The sequence below is a fragment of the Coenobita brevimanus genome, chromosome 71 (assembly GCF_032717465.1).
Source record: "Coenobita brevimanus isolate Jiangsu-jjx chromosome 71, ASM3271746v2, whole genome shotgun sequence".
Taxonomy (NCBI): domain Eukaryota; kingdom Metazoa; phylum Arthropoda; class Malacostraca; order Decapoda; family Coenobitidae; genus Coenobita; species Coenobita brevimanus.
The window spans coordinates 5,347,877-5,368,079 of NC_137024.1; the positions used below are offsets into that span (position 1 = coordinate 5,347,877).

The following is a 20,203-nucleotide window of genomic DNA, read 5'->3' on the forward strand; positions in this document are numbered from 1 at the left end:
GGAGAGAAACAACTCTTGGGAAGCGAATTCCAGAAAGATGCAGTTCGGGGAATGAAAGAATTCTGATAGGCAGAAGTTCTGCAATATGGCTGAGTGACATTCCAGTCATGAGCACTACCAGATGCCCGTGTAGCACGAGGGAAGACATGGAGAGGTAGCACAATGGACGCAACTTCGTCTGAGCATTTGCCAAAAATATCTGTAAAATAATGCAGGGGAGGCAACATTCCTTCTTACTTGCAGGGGAGGTAATTTTTTTTTTTTTTTTTTTTTTTGTAATGGCAGGGTTGTTAATAATTCTAACAGCTTTATTCTGAATTTTGTCTAGTTGTTTTAATGCAACCTCTCCACATCCATTCCACAAGGGTGAGCAGTATTCAAGCTGAGAGCACACATGACTCTTATAAATTATAGTTAACTGCTCATCAGCGAAGAAGTTACGCACTCTTGTACATTAATCCAAGTTTCTCTGAGGCGGTTTTAGCAAGTGATCCAGCATGAGAGGTCCAGCTGAGAGCATTGTTAAGAGAGACGCCAAGAATTTCAATACTTTTGGAGATGGGAATATTAGTAGCACTGAAGGTAATGTACGAATCTGGCAATATCTGTCTATTAGTAAATTGTATATATTTAGTTTTACTAGCATTAAAAGAGACAAGGTTGTTTTGTCCCCATTCACTGATCGTAGATAGGTCGATAAGTCTTGATTTATGCAGATGTCTGTACTGAGTTGAGAGGTAGAGATATTAGACTTTGTAAATGGATGTCTGAGTGTAAATGAACTATATAGTGTTAAGTCATCTGTTTATGAATGAATGGGATTGTGGGTGACAGATAAGAGATCGTTCATATGAACCAGGAATAGGGTTGGCGCCAAAACTAACTCCTGCGGCACGCCGGCGTTAATATATATATATATATATATATATATATATATATATATATATATATATATATATATATATATATATATATATATATATATATATATATATATATATATATATATATATATATGCACGAGTATATGTATATATATAGAGTATACAGATTTCAACAGATATTTTTGCCATGCAGCTAGTCCCCAGAAAATTTAGTGGCAAAACTTATAAAGTCGTTTTTTCACGTATATGCCAACAATATATATATATTCTTTTTTTCACACATATCTCGCATTAAAACTTTAAATTGAGAGGAAAATTGTTTCAACACACCTTACGGTACTGCTGTAAATGGCAAAATAAATATATGAATAGAAAATTAAAACATCTGGAATCTTAAGTTACCCTTTATGGTGTGCGAGTGGAGATAACAGGTATTGTAGAAAATGGTAAACTCAGCTAATTAAATCAATATTAAATACTTGCCCATAGTCTCTCATATTACGACTGCTGATGTATTAGACGCACTGTTAGTCATGCCAGGACAGCGACCGTCGTGCAAGTATAATTTGCTCAACTGACAATTTTGCCCAACTGAGAGGCATAATGTCAGTGTGGGAAAGAATTAGGTGAATCTCTTTTCGTATTTTCTCACCATTTCCTAACTTTTACAACGCTTGTTGTTGTTCTTTTTTTTTTTTCAGCCTTGTAAAATTTATTTTTGTAAAGCCACTCAAACACTGACCAAGGTATGGGGGAGGCGGTGGCTGAATCGGTAGAAGCGGCCTGCAGTCCTAATGGACCCAGGATCGAATCCCGGCTGGGCCAGGGAACAGTTTAAGGATTTGAATTTCCTAGAAGCAGACTTTCCTGATCTACGAGATGACCCGCCGAGATGTCGCAAAAATACCCCCGCTAATACCAATACACCACTCCTGTATGAGACAGCCCTAGCATGTATTCAATATGGATGGTGGGTGTTAGCGCCGAAGTGGTGACATGTGGAGGTGTAGGAGGACTACTTGGCCTTGGACTAGGTCACTGCCCCCAAGAAATATTCCCTGGAGCCTTTGCCCAGAGTCGGACACGAAAAAAAAAAAAAAAAAAAAAAAAACTGATGGAGGCTAATCTTCCAGCAAGTGTTGCCAGTTCGCCATTTTTGTCGCTAGATCTAGCGTTTTTATACAAATTTAGCGAGAAAAAATATTAGATTTCACTCTATACCTAGCGCATTTTGAACCTGAAATCCAGTTTAGTGCGAAAGTTTGAACCGTTCACCTAAAGCTTAAGACGTTTAAACTTTCAGTTTGGCGCTCTTCAAGAGTTTTGGTAACACTGCTACCACTTGGCAGGCAGTGAGATGACCAGCTCTCAAATGGGAGGTGTTGTTGGTAGTGTTATTTTTTGTGTGTGTGGGGGGGGAGGGTGATGAATTTTATAAACTTATGAGGAACTTCGTGTCACCCAAAGACTTCAGCATCCCTTGGTCATCGTATGGTAAGTGCAGACCCTGGAAGTAATTATTTTTTTCCGTAAATGAGGTAGGTGGAGGCTCACAATCCACTCACTCGATGTAGTGCTGCTCTAGGGTGTCTGCCGTTTCCTCTTCTCCATCCTTATTTCCTTCTATCCTCTTCTGTCTTTCTTTCCTTCATTCTGTTCTCGTCCTTCTGCCTACGAGTTACTTTACACTCCCTCTTCTGTCTTTCTTTCCATTATTCTTTCCTCTTCCTTCTGCCTGTGGGTGACTGTCACTGAGTGACAAGCTAAATGGTTTCCTGTACACCAGTAAACCTGAAATACCACTGGTGGATTGTTCATTACAACAAAGTTTCGTTAACTGTACTGACGCCTTGATACAAGTTTCAGTGTAAGGCTTAATCAAACAATAAATATCCAGTAACAGGTTTATTGGCTGGTTTTCAGAATGATGAGAAGCTTTATCTTTTGTTACTGTTGCGATCTACAAATATTTATGCTTCATAATATTGCCCTTTTGCAGACACTGTAGCAGTCGTACAATATATATATATATATATATATATATATATATATATGACTGGTCCTGAGGTTATGCCAACTAACAACTTCACCAGGTTAGTTCTACAACTAACTACTGTAATATTGCCAGTTTTGTTGTACGATGTGAAATTTGGGGATATGAGAACCTGGATATTCTAAATAACACATACAACATATTTCTGAAGGGACTACTTAAGTTGGCTAAGTCTACTGCTATCTGTATGGTGTATGGGGAAATTGGGACTAATTGTATATCCAAACACATAGACAACACAATGATCAACTTTTGGCTTAGAATTGCAACTGGTGAGGAATACAAAATCTCAAAGGTGCTATGTAAGTTTATTAATGCATCATGTGACACAACAGTATAAATCACATTGGTTAAATAAAATAAAACTTCTTATGGACGACAATGGTATGTCAAACATATATGATGATCCAATGAACTTTATGGCAAGTGGTTCAAGGAAACATTCAAGGTTAAATCCAGTGATATTTATGGTCAAAAATGGAGGGAAGATGTTGATAAAACCACTGTGTGTATAAATTGCAGGTTAATGACTACAAGTAAGGAGTTGAATATTATTTCATTGGACTACCAAGAAGATATTCAGCTATGTAAATATGAATGCGGTGACCATAAGCTACCAATTGTTAGGGGGAGACATGACAACATTAATTTTAATGAACGAGTGTGTACTCTGTGTAATGATGGTTATATTGGTGACGAATTTCTGTATTTGTTTAAATGTCCACATTTCATTTCGCAAAAGAAACGATATTTGAAAAGATATTTTTGTGAGAACCCTAATACAATAAAGATGTCACAATCATCAGCAAACAACACGGTTTTATTCTTAAATTGGCTAAATTTGTGGGAGAGATAATGGAATGCTTCAACAAATGAAAAACAATCTGAATAATTAATATTTCTTCCACCGGTAAACGAATGATTTCTTTTCAGTATATTTGCCGTTTAAAGTTACTGTATGTATTGTATCCAGTTTTTTGCAAAACCTTGCTGTATGTACTCCTAAATCTTATACATGGGGCCGCTTGAGTAAAATAACCCTTTCAACCTTTCAAACCGTTCAGACACAGGACCTTCAACACCAAAACATTATTGACCCCACGACCTGTCAAAAATGTATTCAGAAAAGGGTTATAATGAATGCCACTATCCAACCTAACGGAGTGCCAAGCAGTCAGGCAGTTACCATAACTGAAGTGAAATCATTTGAATCCTGCAACCGAACATTCTGGATTTTTTTTTTTTTTTTTTTTTCAGCAAATTGGATCTTGGAATGGGGAGAATTCGTTCAATAGAATTCCCATGTGTTTATTTTCGCTAGCAAGAACACCAAATTTAGTCAGAGTTTGGACCCCCGACATATATACCGGAGTGGAAGATTTATCGCATCAGCAAGAAATGGGGGCAGGGGTTGGAAGGAAAACTATGAAGTACAATAGTGAACTTTTTTTTAGGGGGGGATATCTCAGCCAATTCTAAAGTTACAAGAAAGACACCAATTTGGAAATCTCATAAAAATCCTCAATTATTTTCAATTCATACGCAACCCGTAATTCCCAGTAGTTTTTCCATAAATCGAAGAAACGATTTTTTTATAAGGAAGATCAGTGTAACAGCTGGCTGGGCAAGAAGTAGGCTAACGGTCTAAGGCTGTGTGAGTACCGCAGCAGTATTTTCCGATGATTGCTGAGAGCAATCAGGTTTTGCCTTTTCAAAATAAATAACCCCTTCTTTTTGGCTTTTTATTTTATTTTATTTTTATTTTTGGAAGTTTTTGACTGAATCGGAGTCAGACTACTACAATACCCTGATCGACGAAAGAAACTCTGAATTTCTGACTCAAATCGGAGCGCACCAAGAGATTTGGTGAAAGTAATTTTTGTGAGTGAGCAAAGAGCAAAGTCATTATTAACCTGGTAGGTCCCAACCCTTAGACCTAAAATTAATACAAGAGGAGTGTTGGTTTTAGGAGGTCTGAGGGAATATTTTTGGTGTAATCTAATAAGTTCTTTTTAGTATTTTCAGGTCAAGAAATCAGACGAAGACGATGAGCCACATGAGACAATATTTAGCACTGCCTAACTTGCTTGCTTGCTCGCTCGAACACATTCCACAGTTTCAGTGTGGACGCCTATTACATGTTATAAGTTGTAGGTACAACTAACAGCAATAGGTGAGTGTTACTCACTAATCACACTCCAAGCTGGAAGAGTAAGGTGTATGTGAAAAACACTGTTAAGTATGTATCTGGGGAACCCGCCCTTTCACGAGTTCCAGGGTCAGTTGCATCATGTCGGAGGAAATTACCAGAGATTTCAGGCAGGTCATCAATCACCATAGTTCCCTGGTGTTACTCTGTGTACTCATACCATGCGGCATTGACAAAAGAAAGGCCACAGAAGTTAAGTGCCAGAAGTAGCCTATTGGTTAACCCTTATTAATGGGCTCTGGTTATATGTGAAATACTCATGTTGTTCCGATCGCATCACTAAACAGGAGCATTTCTAGCATTACCAGTCGCATTATCTCTCATACTTTCTAGTTTCTCGGTGTTTCCATATCTGAATAGCATCTTACTGGCAACTATTGGTCATAACTGAGTAGCATCTTACTGGTAACTATTGGTCATAACTGAATAGTATTTTACTGGCAAGTATTGGTAATATCTGAATGGTATATTACTGACTGCCATTGGTCATATCTGAGTAGCATCTTATTGGCTACTATTGGTCATATCTTAATTGCATCTTACTGGCAACTGCTGGTCACATCTGAGTAGCATCTTACTGACTGCCACTGGTCACATTTCCAAAACGTCACCAAAAAAGAGAGGCCGGCAGGGCGGAAAGTGATGAGGTCAGTCTGTTTTTCCCGCCAGTTACGACCGTCTTCCACACTTTAAAGAGTCCGACTTCTCATAACCGATCATTGTGAATTTCGTTTAATCTGGAATAGCTCTGATTATATCTTATACCAGTGACGCCCAAAGTGAGTACCGGTACTGTTTTCAGCGGAGCACGCGCGCGCGTGTGCGTGCGTACGTGTGTGTGTGTGTGTGTGTGTGTGTGTGTGTAAAATAATTCCAACAGATTTTATCCAATTTCAACGAAACTTGGTGGAAGGATTGGAAGACAGCCCATGAGGAAACCTATTGTTTTGAGAGCAGTAGGTCAAAAGGTCAAGGTCACAAGGCCAGGTCAGATGCTGACCTGGCAATATTAACTTGACAGTTTTTACCCAATTTTCACCAAACTTGGTGGAAGGGTTGAGGGTTGAGCAAGAATGAAGTGATTGTCAATACTGAGAACACTCAGTCAAAGGTCAAGGTCGCAGGGCAAGGTCAAGTTCGACCCATGTGTGTAACTGTTAAAATAATAATTCAAACAATTTTGATCTGGTTTTAACCAAACTTGGTGGACTGAGTGAAGGTCATCGAAGGAATAAACTTATTGTTGAGGAAAACAATAGGTCAGAGGTCAAGGTCTTAGGGCAAGGTCAGGTTAACGTTTTTATACAATTTATAGTAAACTTTGGAAGTGTTATGGGTAAGGCAAGAACAATGGGATTCAATTTTGAGAGCAAGACAAGTCAGCAAGGCAAGGTAAAAGTTTGACAAGTGTGTCTGTGTGTAAACTAAATAACTGAAGTAGTTTTGATCAGAATTGGATCAAACCTAGTGAATGAGTTGAGGATCACCCAAAATACTTTTTTTTTTTTTCGGTAGGTCAAAGTCACATGACACTGTCAATTTAAACAGTATTCATTCGACGTAGATTAAAGTTTATGGACAGGTTTTGTTTAAAACAAAGATAAAGAGGTTTGATTTTGAGAATAGTCAAAAGTTTAACTCAGAGGAAGAGATAAAAACAAATCATGGTTACTGGGCAAAGTCAACCCTAAGCAGTTTGGTCTGATCTGAACCAAGGTTGGTGGAAGGGTTAATATTTAGGCAAGAATTATGTTATCCGATTTTAAGAGTAATCTGTCGAAGGTCAGAGTCGCAGAGCAAAGTCATATATACTGCCTTGAGGACATCTAGTGTTTCAGATGTTGAGCTCTGATTGTTCCTTCTTCTTCTTTTGTTTAAAAATCTAAATGAAGCATTCTTCCTCTACATGATTATGTCACAGACCCGGCTACTGGTGAAAGGGTGGGCTCAACAGTTTTGGACTTAAGATTTGTCCGATTCTCTTTAATTTATCTGTTTAACAATGTCATTCATATACTCCTTATGTTTCCAGCAAAGCTTACTGGTATCACTCCTTTATATAGGGGCTTTTTTGTAGCCTTTGTCTGAATAAATTTTGACAGGCCTTGTGTTGAGGTGTGTGGGGGCCATGGGAATATCCACGTTGACAGCTGAGGTGACTGATGGTACAATCCACTGAGTTGACTGATTGTTATGCATAATACAGGTAACTTTGTATTGAAATTATATCTTAGAGCTAATGAAGGACAGTGGCCACCTCGAATTCAAATCCCGTATTCTCGTCGGTTAGGGAAGTTCTCTAATACCTCTAAGTGATTTATTTTCTCTATTACATCTTGCCATCTTCTGTGTTACTAAAATCAGTCTGACATCACCATATTCTGCATAAATAACGTACACAACGATAATAGCCAACCTTATCCAAAAATAAATGGGTAAGGAAGAGGTGTTAGGGAGCTACCTTAACTGCCGAGAATACGAGCCTTAGTGTGGAAAGAGCAGCAAGAAAAGAGCTAAAGTAACTGATTGACACTTATGTATTTGTGAACTGCCTTTTCTATGCTTAGTATGATAATCTCCCTTAAGGCATGCAGAGTGATGGCAATCTCCCAGTCTGAGAAAAAAATCACTCCTACTTTTAAGTCAACCCTTTCGCGCATGGATAAGTTAAAATTTTCTGGGACATGACGCGCTGGCTTCTCCCCTCCCCCCCACCCACTGCATTCTCCAAAAAGGTGTATTCATGGCTTATTTTCACCACCCAAACGTATTTATTTTGCCACAAAACCCACATATTCCTATTCGTCGATGTTTGTTCTACACGATAAGCAAAAAACAAAAAAAAACACTCTATACGTACGTTAGGGCCATGTGAGTAAACATTCAGGAGCATACATCTCACTTCCCAGCATCATAAGTCGAATGTTTACTAATCAATCTCTACATGTTATACATCATTGGAAAGAGAATTTTATTAGCTTTCGAATGCCGAAGGTCCCAGTTTGATACGAGGTATGGTGTTCGAGTAATAAGCGAAAAAATAAAACCCATTTCTGACACAACAATTTTTTTATTCGGGGAGCTCTAGCAAAACATGTTTCTCGCCACTGTTATGTTTTTATTTTATGATATGCAGAATTTCATTGGCTTTCATTTGAGCCCAAAACGGTAGTCCTTAGCCTCATAGTTTTGGAGAAAAATTGCAAAAAACTACGGTGTACCCACGCAATGTCATGACTGTTGAGTGGTTTCCTGCCTTCCTCTAAGCTACTGCACGTATTTCACGAATTCTTTGTACACTAGATATGCACATTATGTTCACATGCTTCACTGTCACTATTTTTTATAGCTGAATACTCATATGTGGTGCAGGGTAGAGGCAGTGTTGTTGATTAGAAACAGTACCACAATCTTCATTGGGCCAATAGCTGATAACGACCAGGAATGCTTCACAAACACCAAGTTTCATATTGCAAACACCAAATCTAATCAGAACAGTGCCCAAACACTATACATAAGCACTACTGGTATAGCAAAATATGTTGCATGGCCGGGATGGGGGTAAGAGTGGAAATTTAAAGGGACAGAACTGCGCAGTACCTACCCCACTCACAGCTTATTTCGTACTGAATAACCTGTCTACTTTCTTGCTGGTATCGGGACCGACAGTTGCCAACTCATTACTTTTGACGAGGAGCAGGGAAGCTATGATGCCTCCAAAAATGACGCCGATTGGCCGAAAACTTTTCCTCTGACGAAAGTTTTTATGCTTTAATGACGCCAAAAGTGTCAGTGTGTGTTGTCACAACCAGACCCTAATGACGACAAATGCATTATCTTGTACAAAGGGGTTATATGCACACTGGACCCAAAGAAATAGTAAAAGCTTTAAATTAACTGGAACTGGAAGAATATGGCTGTGCTAAATATACCTAAAAACTAAGTTTTTTTTTTTTTTTAAATATATATGACCATATATGTAAACTGAGTTCATTGTGAAAATGCAAAATGTTTGGCTGCAATTGTATTGTAACAATATACACAATGTCTGTATGTGAGTATAGTTTTCATGTGAACTATTCCTCGACAGGGATATTAAGACACTAAACCAAGGATGTAGCTAAGCACAGCAGTACGCTTGTTCTTATGACAAAAATCCCAAACCCCTTTCAACTCTGTTGATGGCCAAATGTAGCCTGAGGGGAAACTTTTTTTGACTAATAACCAAGGATTAAAATTGGCACCATAACCAAGGCTCATCAAATTTCAAGTTTTGGGATTGACCTGGCACTGTCAGGTGAAAACAGATCTATAGCAGTACATCAGAGCTTTCACAGTGGTAGGAACAAGTTGGCCTGAAATGGTCATCAGTTTTGTGACTGACGGGACAGAAACAAATAATGTGATTTTTGTTTTCTTGCTAGCTCTTGTTGCCCTTATTGTTAGTCACGTTTTCTTGCTTGGTTTCTTGCTTTTGGTCTTTCCTTTGGCTAGCTCATGCTGCCCTTATTGTTAGTCGCATTTTCTTGTTTGGCATTTTGTTTAATTGTGGCAGGCACTTCTCTTCAGAATTAACTGATTCTGACCAGACTTGGACACAGTGACCAGCCTATGACCTAGTTGTGTCCACAAGGTGTTGGTTGCTAGACAACTACTCGTTGAATAGCAACGGCTGAAAAAACGCTTTTTTTCATAATTTTCACATTTTGAGCTGTAACAGCATTACTAATGGGCGTAGAATGCTCTGACTTCTTTCGGTGTAATCTTGAGGTCATTCCCCATCGGATGAATGTCATCCACTTTTCCTCTCTCTCCTCTAGTTTTTGAGTGGCAACATTGCGAAGATTGGCCTCAGCATCCCTAGCAACCAGTACCATTTTTCAAAAATGCCCCCCTTGTTCCCCAGCAGCTCAATGGAACTGAATGAAAGTTTGCATGGTTATAGACATTGACTAGTACTACGATGTTCTACTGTACACCTATGTGCTACATTGGCCAGGTCAGGGGTCAAAGGTCATCAAATGCAAAAACGGCGAAAATAGCTATAATCATGACTATGCTTGCGCATAATGCTAGGGCTTCAAAGATTATTGAGCCAGGGCCATGATTCTTGGTTGGAATGTTGCACTGGAGTACCTCCACAAAATGAAATTCAGTGTCAAAACTCACTTCCAGTCGCTGGCAGCACCACCTAGAAGTTGTACCTCTGGTGAGCCATTTGACAGATTTCAAGTTCCCCAGCTCTACAGTGGGTTGATGTAATTGAATGAAAGTTTGCATGCTTATAGACGTTTATGAGTACTAGAAGTGTGCTTCGTATATACTAGATCTATATCCGCCACGTCAGGGGTCAATTGTCATCAAATGCACTTAATGGAACATAGCTAAAATCACGACTGGCACGAAATGCTAAGGATCCAAAGGTTATTGATCCACAGCCATAATTCTTGGGTGGGATGTTGTCCTTCAGTACCACCATACAGGAGTGACTTTTCATACCAAAGCTCACCTCTGGTCGCTGACAAAGCTTGGTCCACTAACAGCTGACCATGATTGCCAACCGGTTTGTCTTGTTTAACTGTAGCAGGCACATTTACCCTTCAGAATTAACTGATTCTGACCAAAATTGGACACAGCGACAAGCCTATGACCTAGTTATGTTAGCAAGTCTTTGTTTTTGTAGGCAACTACTCGTTGCCTAGCAACAGCCAAAAGAATTTTTACGTTTTGAACTGTAGAAGCATTACTAATGGATGTAGAAAGCTCTGACTTCTTTAGGCATAATCTTGAGTTTATTCCCTATCGTAAGTGTGCCTTCCATTTTTCCTCTCTCTCTTCTAGTTTTCGAGAGACAACCCTGCAAAAATTGGCCTCAGTGTCCCTAGCAACCAGTACCAGTTTTCAAAAATGCCTTGCTAGTTCCCCAACAGCTTGATGGATTTGAATGAAACTTTGCATCCTTATAGACACTGACTAGTACTACAACTTTGTACTGTACACCTATGTGCTACATTGACCAGGTCAGGGGTCAAAGGTCACCAAATGCAAAAATGGTGGAAATAGCTAAAATCACTACTGTGCTCACATGGAAAGCTAAGGCTCCTAACATTATTAAGCCAAGGTCATGATTCTTGGGTGGAGTGTTGCACTGGAGTACCTCCATACAAAATGACTTTTAGTGCTGAAACTTACTTCCAGTCACTGGCAGCGCCACCTAGAAATTGTACCTCTGGTGGGCCATTCTGCAAATTTCAAGTTCCTTAGCTCTGCAGTGGGTGGATGGAATCAAATGAAACTTTGCATGCTTGTAGACATTAATGAGCACTATAAGTGTGCTTCATTATGCAAGACTTATATCCGCAGGCCAAGGGTCAAAGTTCATCAGGTGCAGAAAATATAAAAAACGCCAAAATTATGACCTTGCTCAAGTGAAATGCTACTGTAAGGAACCGAAAATTATTAAGCCAGGGCCATGATTCTTGGGTGGGATGTTACACTGGAGTACCTCCAGAAAACAATGATATTTAATGTTGAAGCTCACTGCCGGTCACTAGTAGCGCCATCTATAGTTTGTATCCCGGGTGGGCCAAAGCATGGTCCACTTAGAGTTGGCCATCATCGCCTACTGTTTTTTTTTTTTTTTAACCAAGTATCCCTGTGGCATAGGTGGCGTATTGCTGATGTGTATTGCTGTTCAGCACTTGGAGAAATTAAAACCAATCAACGCACGCAGTGACTGTGGAGGTGTTGGGGGGGACCTAGTTAGCTATCCCTGTACAAGTTATGACAAATAGTTTAACGTGTAATTTGCTTCTTTTGTGGGCAGATATAGTAGGTTGGGTTAGGTGGGTTATTGATTAGTCACTACCCTAACCTAACCTAACCTACTATATCTGTCCACAAAAGGAGCAAGTTACCCGTCAAATTAGTTTCTATACTGCAGGGGTATCTGATTAGACCCCTCCTACACCCCCGCACTCACTGCGTGCGCTGATTGGCTTTATTTCTCTGAGTGCCGAATAGCAATAGACATCAGGAATATGCACTCCGGCGTCCCTGTAGTAGACAGTTGGAAAAAAAAAATCTTCAATCTGACAGATAAAGAAAACTAGAAAAAGGTAAATTAATAACACAGTGCATCAGAATTTCCAATTTGGCTTCCCATCACCTGATTGCCGTCCTAGCATCTATATTCTGTCCTATTTTTTAATAATAATAATAATAATAATAATAATAATAATAATATCATCATCATCATCATCCGGAAGTCTTTGAGGAATAGCAACGTACAGATAGCATAAGTTTGCCCAGTCCAATAATAATAATAATAATAATAATAAAGTAAATATGTAAATAGCCAGGAATATATCATAATATATTGTAGAACCTCGAATAAAATTTGCCATTCTCAGTATAAAATCAGAAGTGTTTATAAATGACCCTAAGCAAGTTACAGGATACGCAAGTCTCCATAGCAGTTTACTATTATCACACTATTATTTTTCCCTATCAGAATTCCTTTATTCTTCCTCGAGCCGCTTCTCTGTGAAATTCGCTTCCCTAGATTAATTTCCCTCCAAACTTCTACTCACAGCAGTTCAAGTCACACTGTTACGGATTTTGTGTTTTGAATGGCAAACTCCTGTAATCTGGTACATGGAGTTTTTTTTTCCTGTATTTAATTTGTTTTCCTTCTTCTGTTCATCTTCTGTATTTAATATATAAATTAATAAATTTTCATTGTGATTTAACTACGAAATGTCTGGTGCTTTTTTTTTTTTTTTTTTAACAAGATGAACAGATGGCAAACTAAATTAAAAAAAAATACATTCACCAGATTTCAAGTGTTTCCCAGTCATAAAAGAAATCTGTAACTGTTGGGCTTGATCTGCTGAAGGTTGAAGTTTGTAGGGAAGCTAATCCGAGGAAGCAAGTTCCAAAGACATGCAGTTCAAGGAATAAAGGAATTCTAATAGGCAGAAGTTTTGCAATATGGCAGTGTGATAATCCAGTCATCAGCGCTACCAGATGCCCAGGTAGCACGGGAGAGGGCGTAGAAGGCACAATGGATGCAACTTCTTCCGAGCATTTGCCATAAAATTATCTGTAAAGTAATGCAAGGGTGGCAACACTCTGGCTAACCTGTAGGGGATGTAGTTCATTTGAAATTGAAAGGATATGAATTATTCTTATAGCTTTGTTCTGAATTTTGTCCATTTGCTTTAGTGCAACCTCTCTACATCAACTCTGCAGGAGTGAGCAGTATTCCAGCTGAGAATGCATATGACTCGTAAAAATTACAGCCAACTGCTTTACAAATACAAAAGATGTTACTGGAATGAAGGGGTCCAGAGAATCTATACAGGAAATGCAGGCCCTAGTGTGAGGAAGCCACGTACCAGTGTGGTGGAGGCGAGACTCTCACACTGCGAGCGGGGCCAGCATCACTGTGAGGAAAAGGATGGGGACCAGGCCAGCCAAGAGGATAGAGGGGCGGCCACTGGAGGGCACCAAGTTGGTGGTGGACACGTGGACATGGGCACAGGCCTTGTCTTCAGGGGGGACGTAAGGAGTCGCTCTTGGGTACCGGGTCAGGTTTGTGGACAGCTGCCAGAGAGAACACCATTGAGGAGAGAAACTAGGAGAAATACCGTCAACTGTACTGCTTTTACTCTAATCTGGCATAAAAATGCCATCTCTCCATCTTCACTACTGAACTTCAAACACAGGTTAACACTAAGGTATGATGCTAGTCGTGAAGTGGTGGAATGAAAGTTTGCTGAGCTGTGGCAGTATCTGATTATGCCACAATCTACGCGAGATTAGCTGAAAGGGGACAGAAATCTGGGACTGGTTAAGATAAAAAGGGTATAGTATCATAATGACACAAATTTAATTGTACCGTTGTTAGGTCAAATGAATAAGCATCATGACAAGTCAAAAGGGTAAACAGTATGTCATGTCAAAGAGATTAGGAGCATGATAGGTCGAAGACATTAGCACTATGTCAGGTCGGAGGTATTAGTAGTCTCATGTCAGTTAAAAGAAGTTAGCATTACTTGTACGTCAGGTGAAAGGAATAAGCAGTATGTCAGATCAAAGGTATTAGCATTAAGCTGGGTCAGAGGAATTAGTGTTGAGTCAGTTATGTCAAAGTAATTATATTATATTAGATCAAGGGAATTAGTATTTTTTTAGGTCAAAGAATTACTATTATATTGGGTCAAAAGAATTAGTGTTGCTTTAGATCAAGTCAACGGGATTAGCCAGTAAAAGACAAAGACTTTCAAGAATTAGCAATGTGTTAGGCCAAAGAGTTTACAATGATCTTTGGACAAAGGGGCAAGCTAGTCAAAGGTAACTGGCAAAGGCTTACCTTCTTGGATTAGCATTATCTCTGGTCAGTGGGATTATGCTATGTCAGAGGGCCTGGCTAGTCAAAGGTCAAGACTTACTTTCAAGGAGTCGCCATAGTTGTACTGGCACTTGATGACGTGGTCGCCATATGTGAGCCTGTTGTTGATAAGCTGACGGTCAAGGGTGTCCCAGGGCAGCGTGTTCACCGCCTCCTGGTACCGCCGTCCGTCACCAACCTCGGGGTCTAATATATAAGCAGCCAAGTTAAGGTCTCTGGAAGAAGAAGAAAAAGGATTAGAATGCCTGATGATTGCACGATGGTCTTTAACATCTTGAACCCGGTACTGCATTTCCAATTTTATTCTTGCTATCGCCAGGCGATATTATTCATGTTAGGGTAGGGGTTTTGAACACAAAAATACAAACGGCAGCACTCTAATAAGGTCTTCAAGCGATGTTACCATAAGTGGGCCATCTGCCTTGTTGTTAGGCCCAGTTTAGCCGCGCCTAGGTTGAACATAAGATAAAATAGGAACTTGTCTGTTGTTTCTTGCAATGTACAGAATAGTTACTGTGTCACAATGATTCAGTGAGCGATGTTGTATTGATTCATTGCTGGAATTACGTAAAAGTGATTAAAGAAGGAGTTAGACGCCTCTATCAGGTCCTCTTTAGCGTATGAATCATATGATCATGTTAGTTATGGATTATACACAACCATATAATTTGAAGTCAAAGTAATGTCAAGCATACCGTAATATCTTCAGAATAACTATTACTCTCACAATGTAGCCAAAGGTATGCCGTGCTGTGTGGCGTGGTAATGTTGCAGCCGAGACACATTCAGCTGTGGTCTCCGTGAATATGATCAGTATAATTCGATACTGTAATACTGCAGTTTGGTTTGTTGTTGTCATGATGTGTGTTTGGCACGACTAAATACACATAGGTGCATGTGTCACCAGAAATCGATGATGATGGCTGTACCCTAATATGCAAAAAGTTACCACATTCAGACTATTTCACAAATTCAAAAACTTACTGCAGCTAATGTAGTGATGTGTGTATATTGTTATCTATTATATAAAAGTGCTTTAAAAGACTTTTAAAACGAGAAAGAAAGTTTATTGATATGACCATTACCTTGAGCAGCATAAATAGGCAACAAATAGCTTTTGTAAATAATCTGATTAGTAAAAAAAAAATATTATATAACATGCTAATATTTTAAAAATTCGTGAAATCTTAGAAACTGTGAGTATAATATGCTATAGGGAAGGTAGCTGAATTTGAGGGATGGAGAGTGGGTATCGATGAACATAACCAAGGGGTTTGATTAGATGGAGAGATTGTAGGTGTATTGTAGATTAATGGCTTCCCCTCTATCACCAGTGGATTGTAACGTGGGCCGCTGCTAGTAAAATGGTGCGTCGTTGAGTGAATTGGCAGGTCTCTCGCTTTCTCATCCTCCCCCTCTGTGTGTCATAAGTGAGGTGAGTTATAGAGCACTCTTGGGTTACAGAGTTTATTGTACACGGTTATACTGAAATGTGATTGACGGCATAACGCAGTGTGCCAGCAAACCACCTAGCTGACCCTACCTCCTGCCTTCTGCCCTTGATCGTACTCTCGGGCTCTATCTGACTATGCCCTCCGAAGTCTGAGAATACTCGTATATACAGCTTCGTGGGGATGTAGTGTCTGGTAGATTTCCATGGTTAGTTACCATGATGTCAGGTAACTGGCTCAGTCTGGTGAACCTGCTCGTATCATGATATTCTTGTATTGTCTAGAGTCTGGACTAAAAAAATTGAGACACATCATGTGTTACGACATTCTTGTTGGTCTGGGAAAACAGGACTGTGGATATCCATCATGTGGGTTGACATTCCTAGTGAGAAGCTGTGTATGTCTCCAGCAGACACTACATACTGCACATTGTGATATGAGATTATATACTACGAGTAGTGCCTATAATGCTTACATTAGCATACTTAGATGGCTGCCGGATGAGGCTTGCTGGCATCACCGCTGGGTACACTCCAAGATATGGGACACGAGCTCAAGTTTGTATTTTCGGTGGATTTAAACTGGATGGGTGGGTGAGATGTAGGCTTCATTAACTTATTCATAAACAAGTGCTCCCCAAGTTAATGTCAGGGTATCAGGGAAGCGAGCTTACCACCCTCTGGTGTCACTGCCATTCACCCAACTCAAGTTCGGCTGTATAGCTGGCCAAGTTCAGACTTCCTAGTGAGGTATGTGACTTGTGGATCATCGCGTGTGGCGAGGTACATCTGTGTTTAGCATCAAGTCATAATTATTTGTCTACCTATCCGTTTCCTGATGCCTTAACCTGTGAGAGAAAGAAACGTACACGCCTCTTGGTTTTGTGAAGGTTAGAAAAGGATGCACATATGAATGAATTATGCTCCCATACTAAGATTGTTGACTTCAGAAGATACAAGAGCTTCGGGCCAGAGGAGGACCTAGGCTGAACTAAAAGTAATATCACATTAACTCAGATTCAGGAAGTTAAGACTGTTCAATCATTAGAACAATCTAGAGCACTATAACACAAGACGCAATAAATAAATCACATGATACACTCACTCAGGGAAGCTTTTTAGGCGGAAAACGTCCTTGAGAATCTCCGGGTGTGGTGATGAGCGGCAACGGGCGAGAGAGAAGCGAGGATAATAGAAGAGGTTGGCTTGGCACATCTCGTCCCGCGTTCCCCACCCAGTGAACGTGGCATTATCTCTGTTGCGGCTGTCGTAGTCACACTCTAACAGGAAAACAAGTAGACCCAGCATTTTCAAACCAGCTCGTTTTTCCTCACCTCGCTTAACCCATCTTGATGTAAAGCAAAAAAGAAGAATCATCATCGTCGCCATCATTTCCTGACTTTTCTTCCCATTTAACTTAATCTAAGCAGTCATTCTGTAACCTAACCTGACCTAGCGAGAAGAGAAATTAAATCATCAACCTGTTACTTTCTCCTTGATAATCGGATCTAACTTACCTTGAAAAGAAGTAGAGAATGTACAGTCATCATCATGATCATCATCATCATCATCTTCAAGATGATCTCTTCTCCATTTACTGATGGGATGAAGCAAAACTCTGACAACCAGTAAAAAGAAAATATGGAAGTGGAAGACCTATCAGCAACAGAAAGTTTGTTGTCCCCTAATGCGAAAGAAACACACACACACACACACACACACACACACACACACACACACACACACACACACACACACACACACACACACACACACACACACACACACACGTCTCATTTCACGGGCATGCCTGTTTTTTGAAAACAGAGAGCCCAGGGCTGAAACCTTACAAAACTTCTCCTTTCAAAAGAGATTTGAACAAAGAAAATGCTAAATCCAGATATGCATTAATTTCGAGATCCTTGGACACACTGCGTTTATAAGGCTGGAGGTCATAGACAATGGGAAAACGGAATATGAAAAACAGTTCCAGAGCAGTATTAAACACTTGGATTACCAGTTAACTCTTTCATTCAGAATGGGAGTGAGTGTTTAGCTAGACGGGTGCTGCATGCCTGTCATAGTGGGGGAGGAATGCTACACTTCAAATAAAAAAGACCAGAATAGTAACGACAGGAGAGAGAGAGAGAGAGAGAGAGAGAGAGAGAGAGAGAGAGAGAGAGAGAGAGAGAGAGCACAAATTCCGACAAAAAGAGAGAGGTTCAAAGGAATCAGTGAGAGGAAAGTTCTGAAAAGAAGAACCTTTGAGACCACCCAGTTTAGATGAGATGAAGAGCCTTTGTGTCCACCCAGTTTAGATGAGATGAAGAGCCTTTGAGTCCACCCTGTTTAAAACCTTTGAGTCCAACGTTTAGATGATACCAAGAACCTTTGACTCCACCTGTTTAGAGCCTTTGTGTCCACCCTGTTTAGATGAGATGAACAGCCTTTGAGTCCACCCTGTTTAAAACCTTTGAGTCCAACGTTTAGATAATACCAAGAACCTTTGACTCCACCTGTTTAGAGCCTTTGTGTCCACCCAGTTTCGATTAGACTAAGAGCCTGTGAGTCCAACCTCTTTAGAGTATGGACAAGTATGTGAGACCCCCACCCTGCACGCACATACGCCCTCTTTTGCGAGTTGTATGTGGTAAGACCCCCCCCTCTCCCCCACACACATGACAGTTGTTCTGCACTAATGGTAGATAAGTTCCCTAGATGAAATCATCAAATGGTAAAGGCGGGGATAGACGCCACGAGGCGCTTAGCCGAGGTGCTCATCTCCGTATCATTGGCCTTTGAGGCTGTGGCGCGTTATTCACTCAGTATCCTGGTTACCACAGTTACTTCCCGAGGTGTTACCCTAGGTACTCATTTTACCTGGCAGTCCACAGGTGAGTGGGGTTAAAGAATGCGTGATTCGATACATTGCACTTAATCTCCGCCTTTGCCATTTTGAAAGCATGTTGAACGTTGATATTATCTTTTCTGTTAATTGTTTATGCATTAGATATAAAATGAAAAAAAATTGTCACACACACACACACACACACACACATATATATATATATATATATATATATATATATATATATATATATATATATATATATATATATATATACTGTATATATTTTATATATAACAGAACGAGGAAGGAAAAACAAATGAATAAAAAAAGAAAAAAAATCCATGCACTAGATTACTGGTGTTCTTTTTTCATAAAATATCTGTAACAGTTAGACCTGAACAGCAGTAGTTGAAATTTGGAGGGAAACAACTCTAGCGAAGCGAGTTCCAGAGAGATGCAGTTCGGGAAATGAAAGAATTCTGATAGGCAGAAGTTCTGCAGTATGGCTGAGTGACATTCCAGTCATGAGCGCTGCCAGCTGCCCGTGTAGCACGAGGGAAGGCATGGAGAGGTGGCACCATAGATGCAACTTCGTCTGAGCATTTGCTGTAGAAATATCTATAAAATAACGCAAGGGAGGCAACATTCCTTATAACTTGTAGGGGAGGTAGTTTATTAGTAATATCAGGGTTATTAACAATTCCAACAGCTTTGTTCTGAATCTTGTCTGTTTGTTTCAATGCAACCTCTCCACATCCGCTCCACATGGGTGAGCAGTATTCAAGCTGAGAGCGCACATGACTCTTATAAATTATAACTAACTGCTCGTCAGTGAAGAAGTTACGGACTCTGTACAATAATCCAAGTTTCTTTGAGGCGGTTTTAGCAAGTGATCTAACATGAGAGGTCTAGCTGAGGGCATTGTCAAGCGAAACGCCAAGAATTTAAATACTTTTGGAAATGGGGATATTTGTAGCATTGAAGGTATTATAACGGTTCCGGGAATACCTGCCTATTAGCAAATTGTATATATTTAGTTTTATTAGCATTAAATGAGACAAGGTTGGTTTGTCCCCATTCACTGATCGTGGATAAGTCTTGATTTAAAAAGATGGCTGTACTGAGGTGAGAGTTAGAGATATCGGACTTTGTAAATGGATTTCTGAGTGTGAATGAACTATGAAGTGTTGAGTCATCTGCATACGAATGGATGGGATTGTGGGTGACAGATAAGAGATCAATATTATGAACGAGGAACAGGGTTGGTGCCATAACTGACCCCTGCGGCACGCCGGCATTAACTGAGTGGAAAGTGGAATATACATCATCTACTTTTACTCT

At 39.9% G+C, this 20,203-nt stretch overlaps 2 protein-coding genes across 2 annotated transcripts in view; one reads left to right on the forward strand and one right to left on the reverse strand.

Moving 5' to 3' along the window:
* The window catches only part of LOC145406681 (DBH-like monooxygenase protein 1), a 588,166-nt gene that overhangs the window by 301,053 nt on the left and 266,910 nt on the right, over window positions 1-20,203 (forward strand). The window lies entirely within an intron of this gene.
* LOC145406584 (DBH-like monooxygenase protein 1) overlaps window positions 13,568-20,203 on the reverse strand; it is a 94,380-nt gene continuing 87,744 nt past the window's right edge. The window contains exons 11-13 of the mRNA XM_080277661.1: window positions 17,117-17,291; window positions 14,602-14,776; window positions 13,568-13,753 (exon numbers count right to left, since the gene is read on the reverse strand). Of these exons, the coding sequence (XP_080133787.1) occupies window positions 13,568-13,753; window positions 14,602-14,776; window positions 17,117-17,291 (536 nt within the window). The remainder of the gene's footprint in view (window positions 13,754-14,601; window positions 14,777-17,116; window positions 17,292-20,203) is intronic.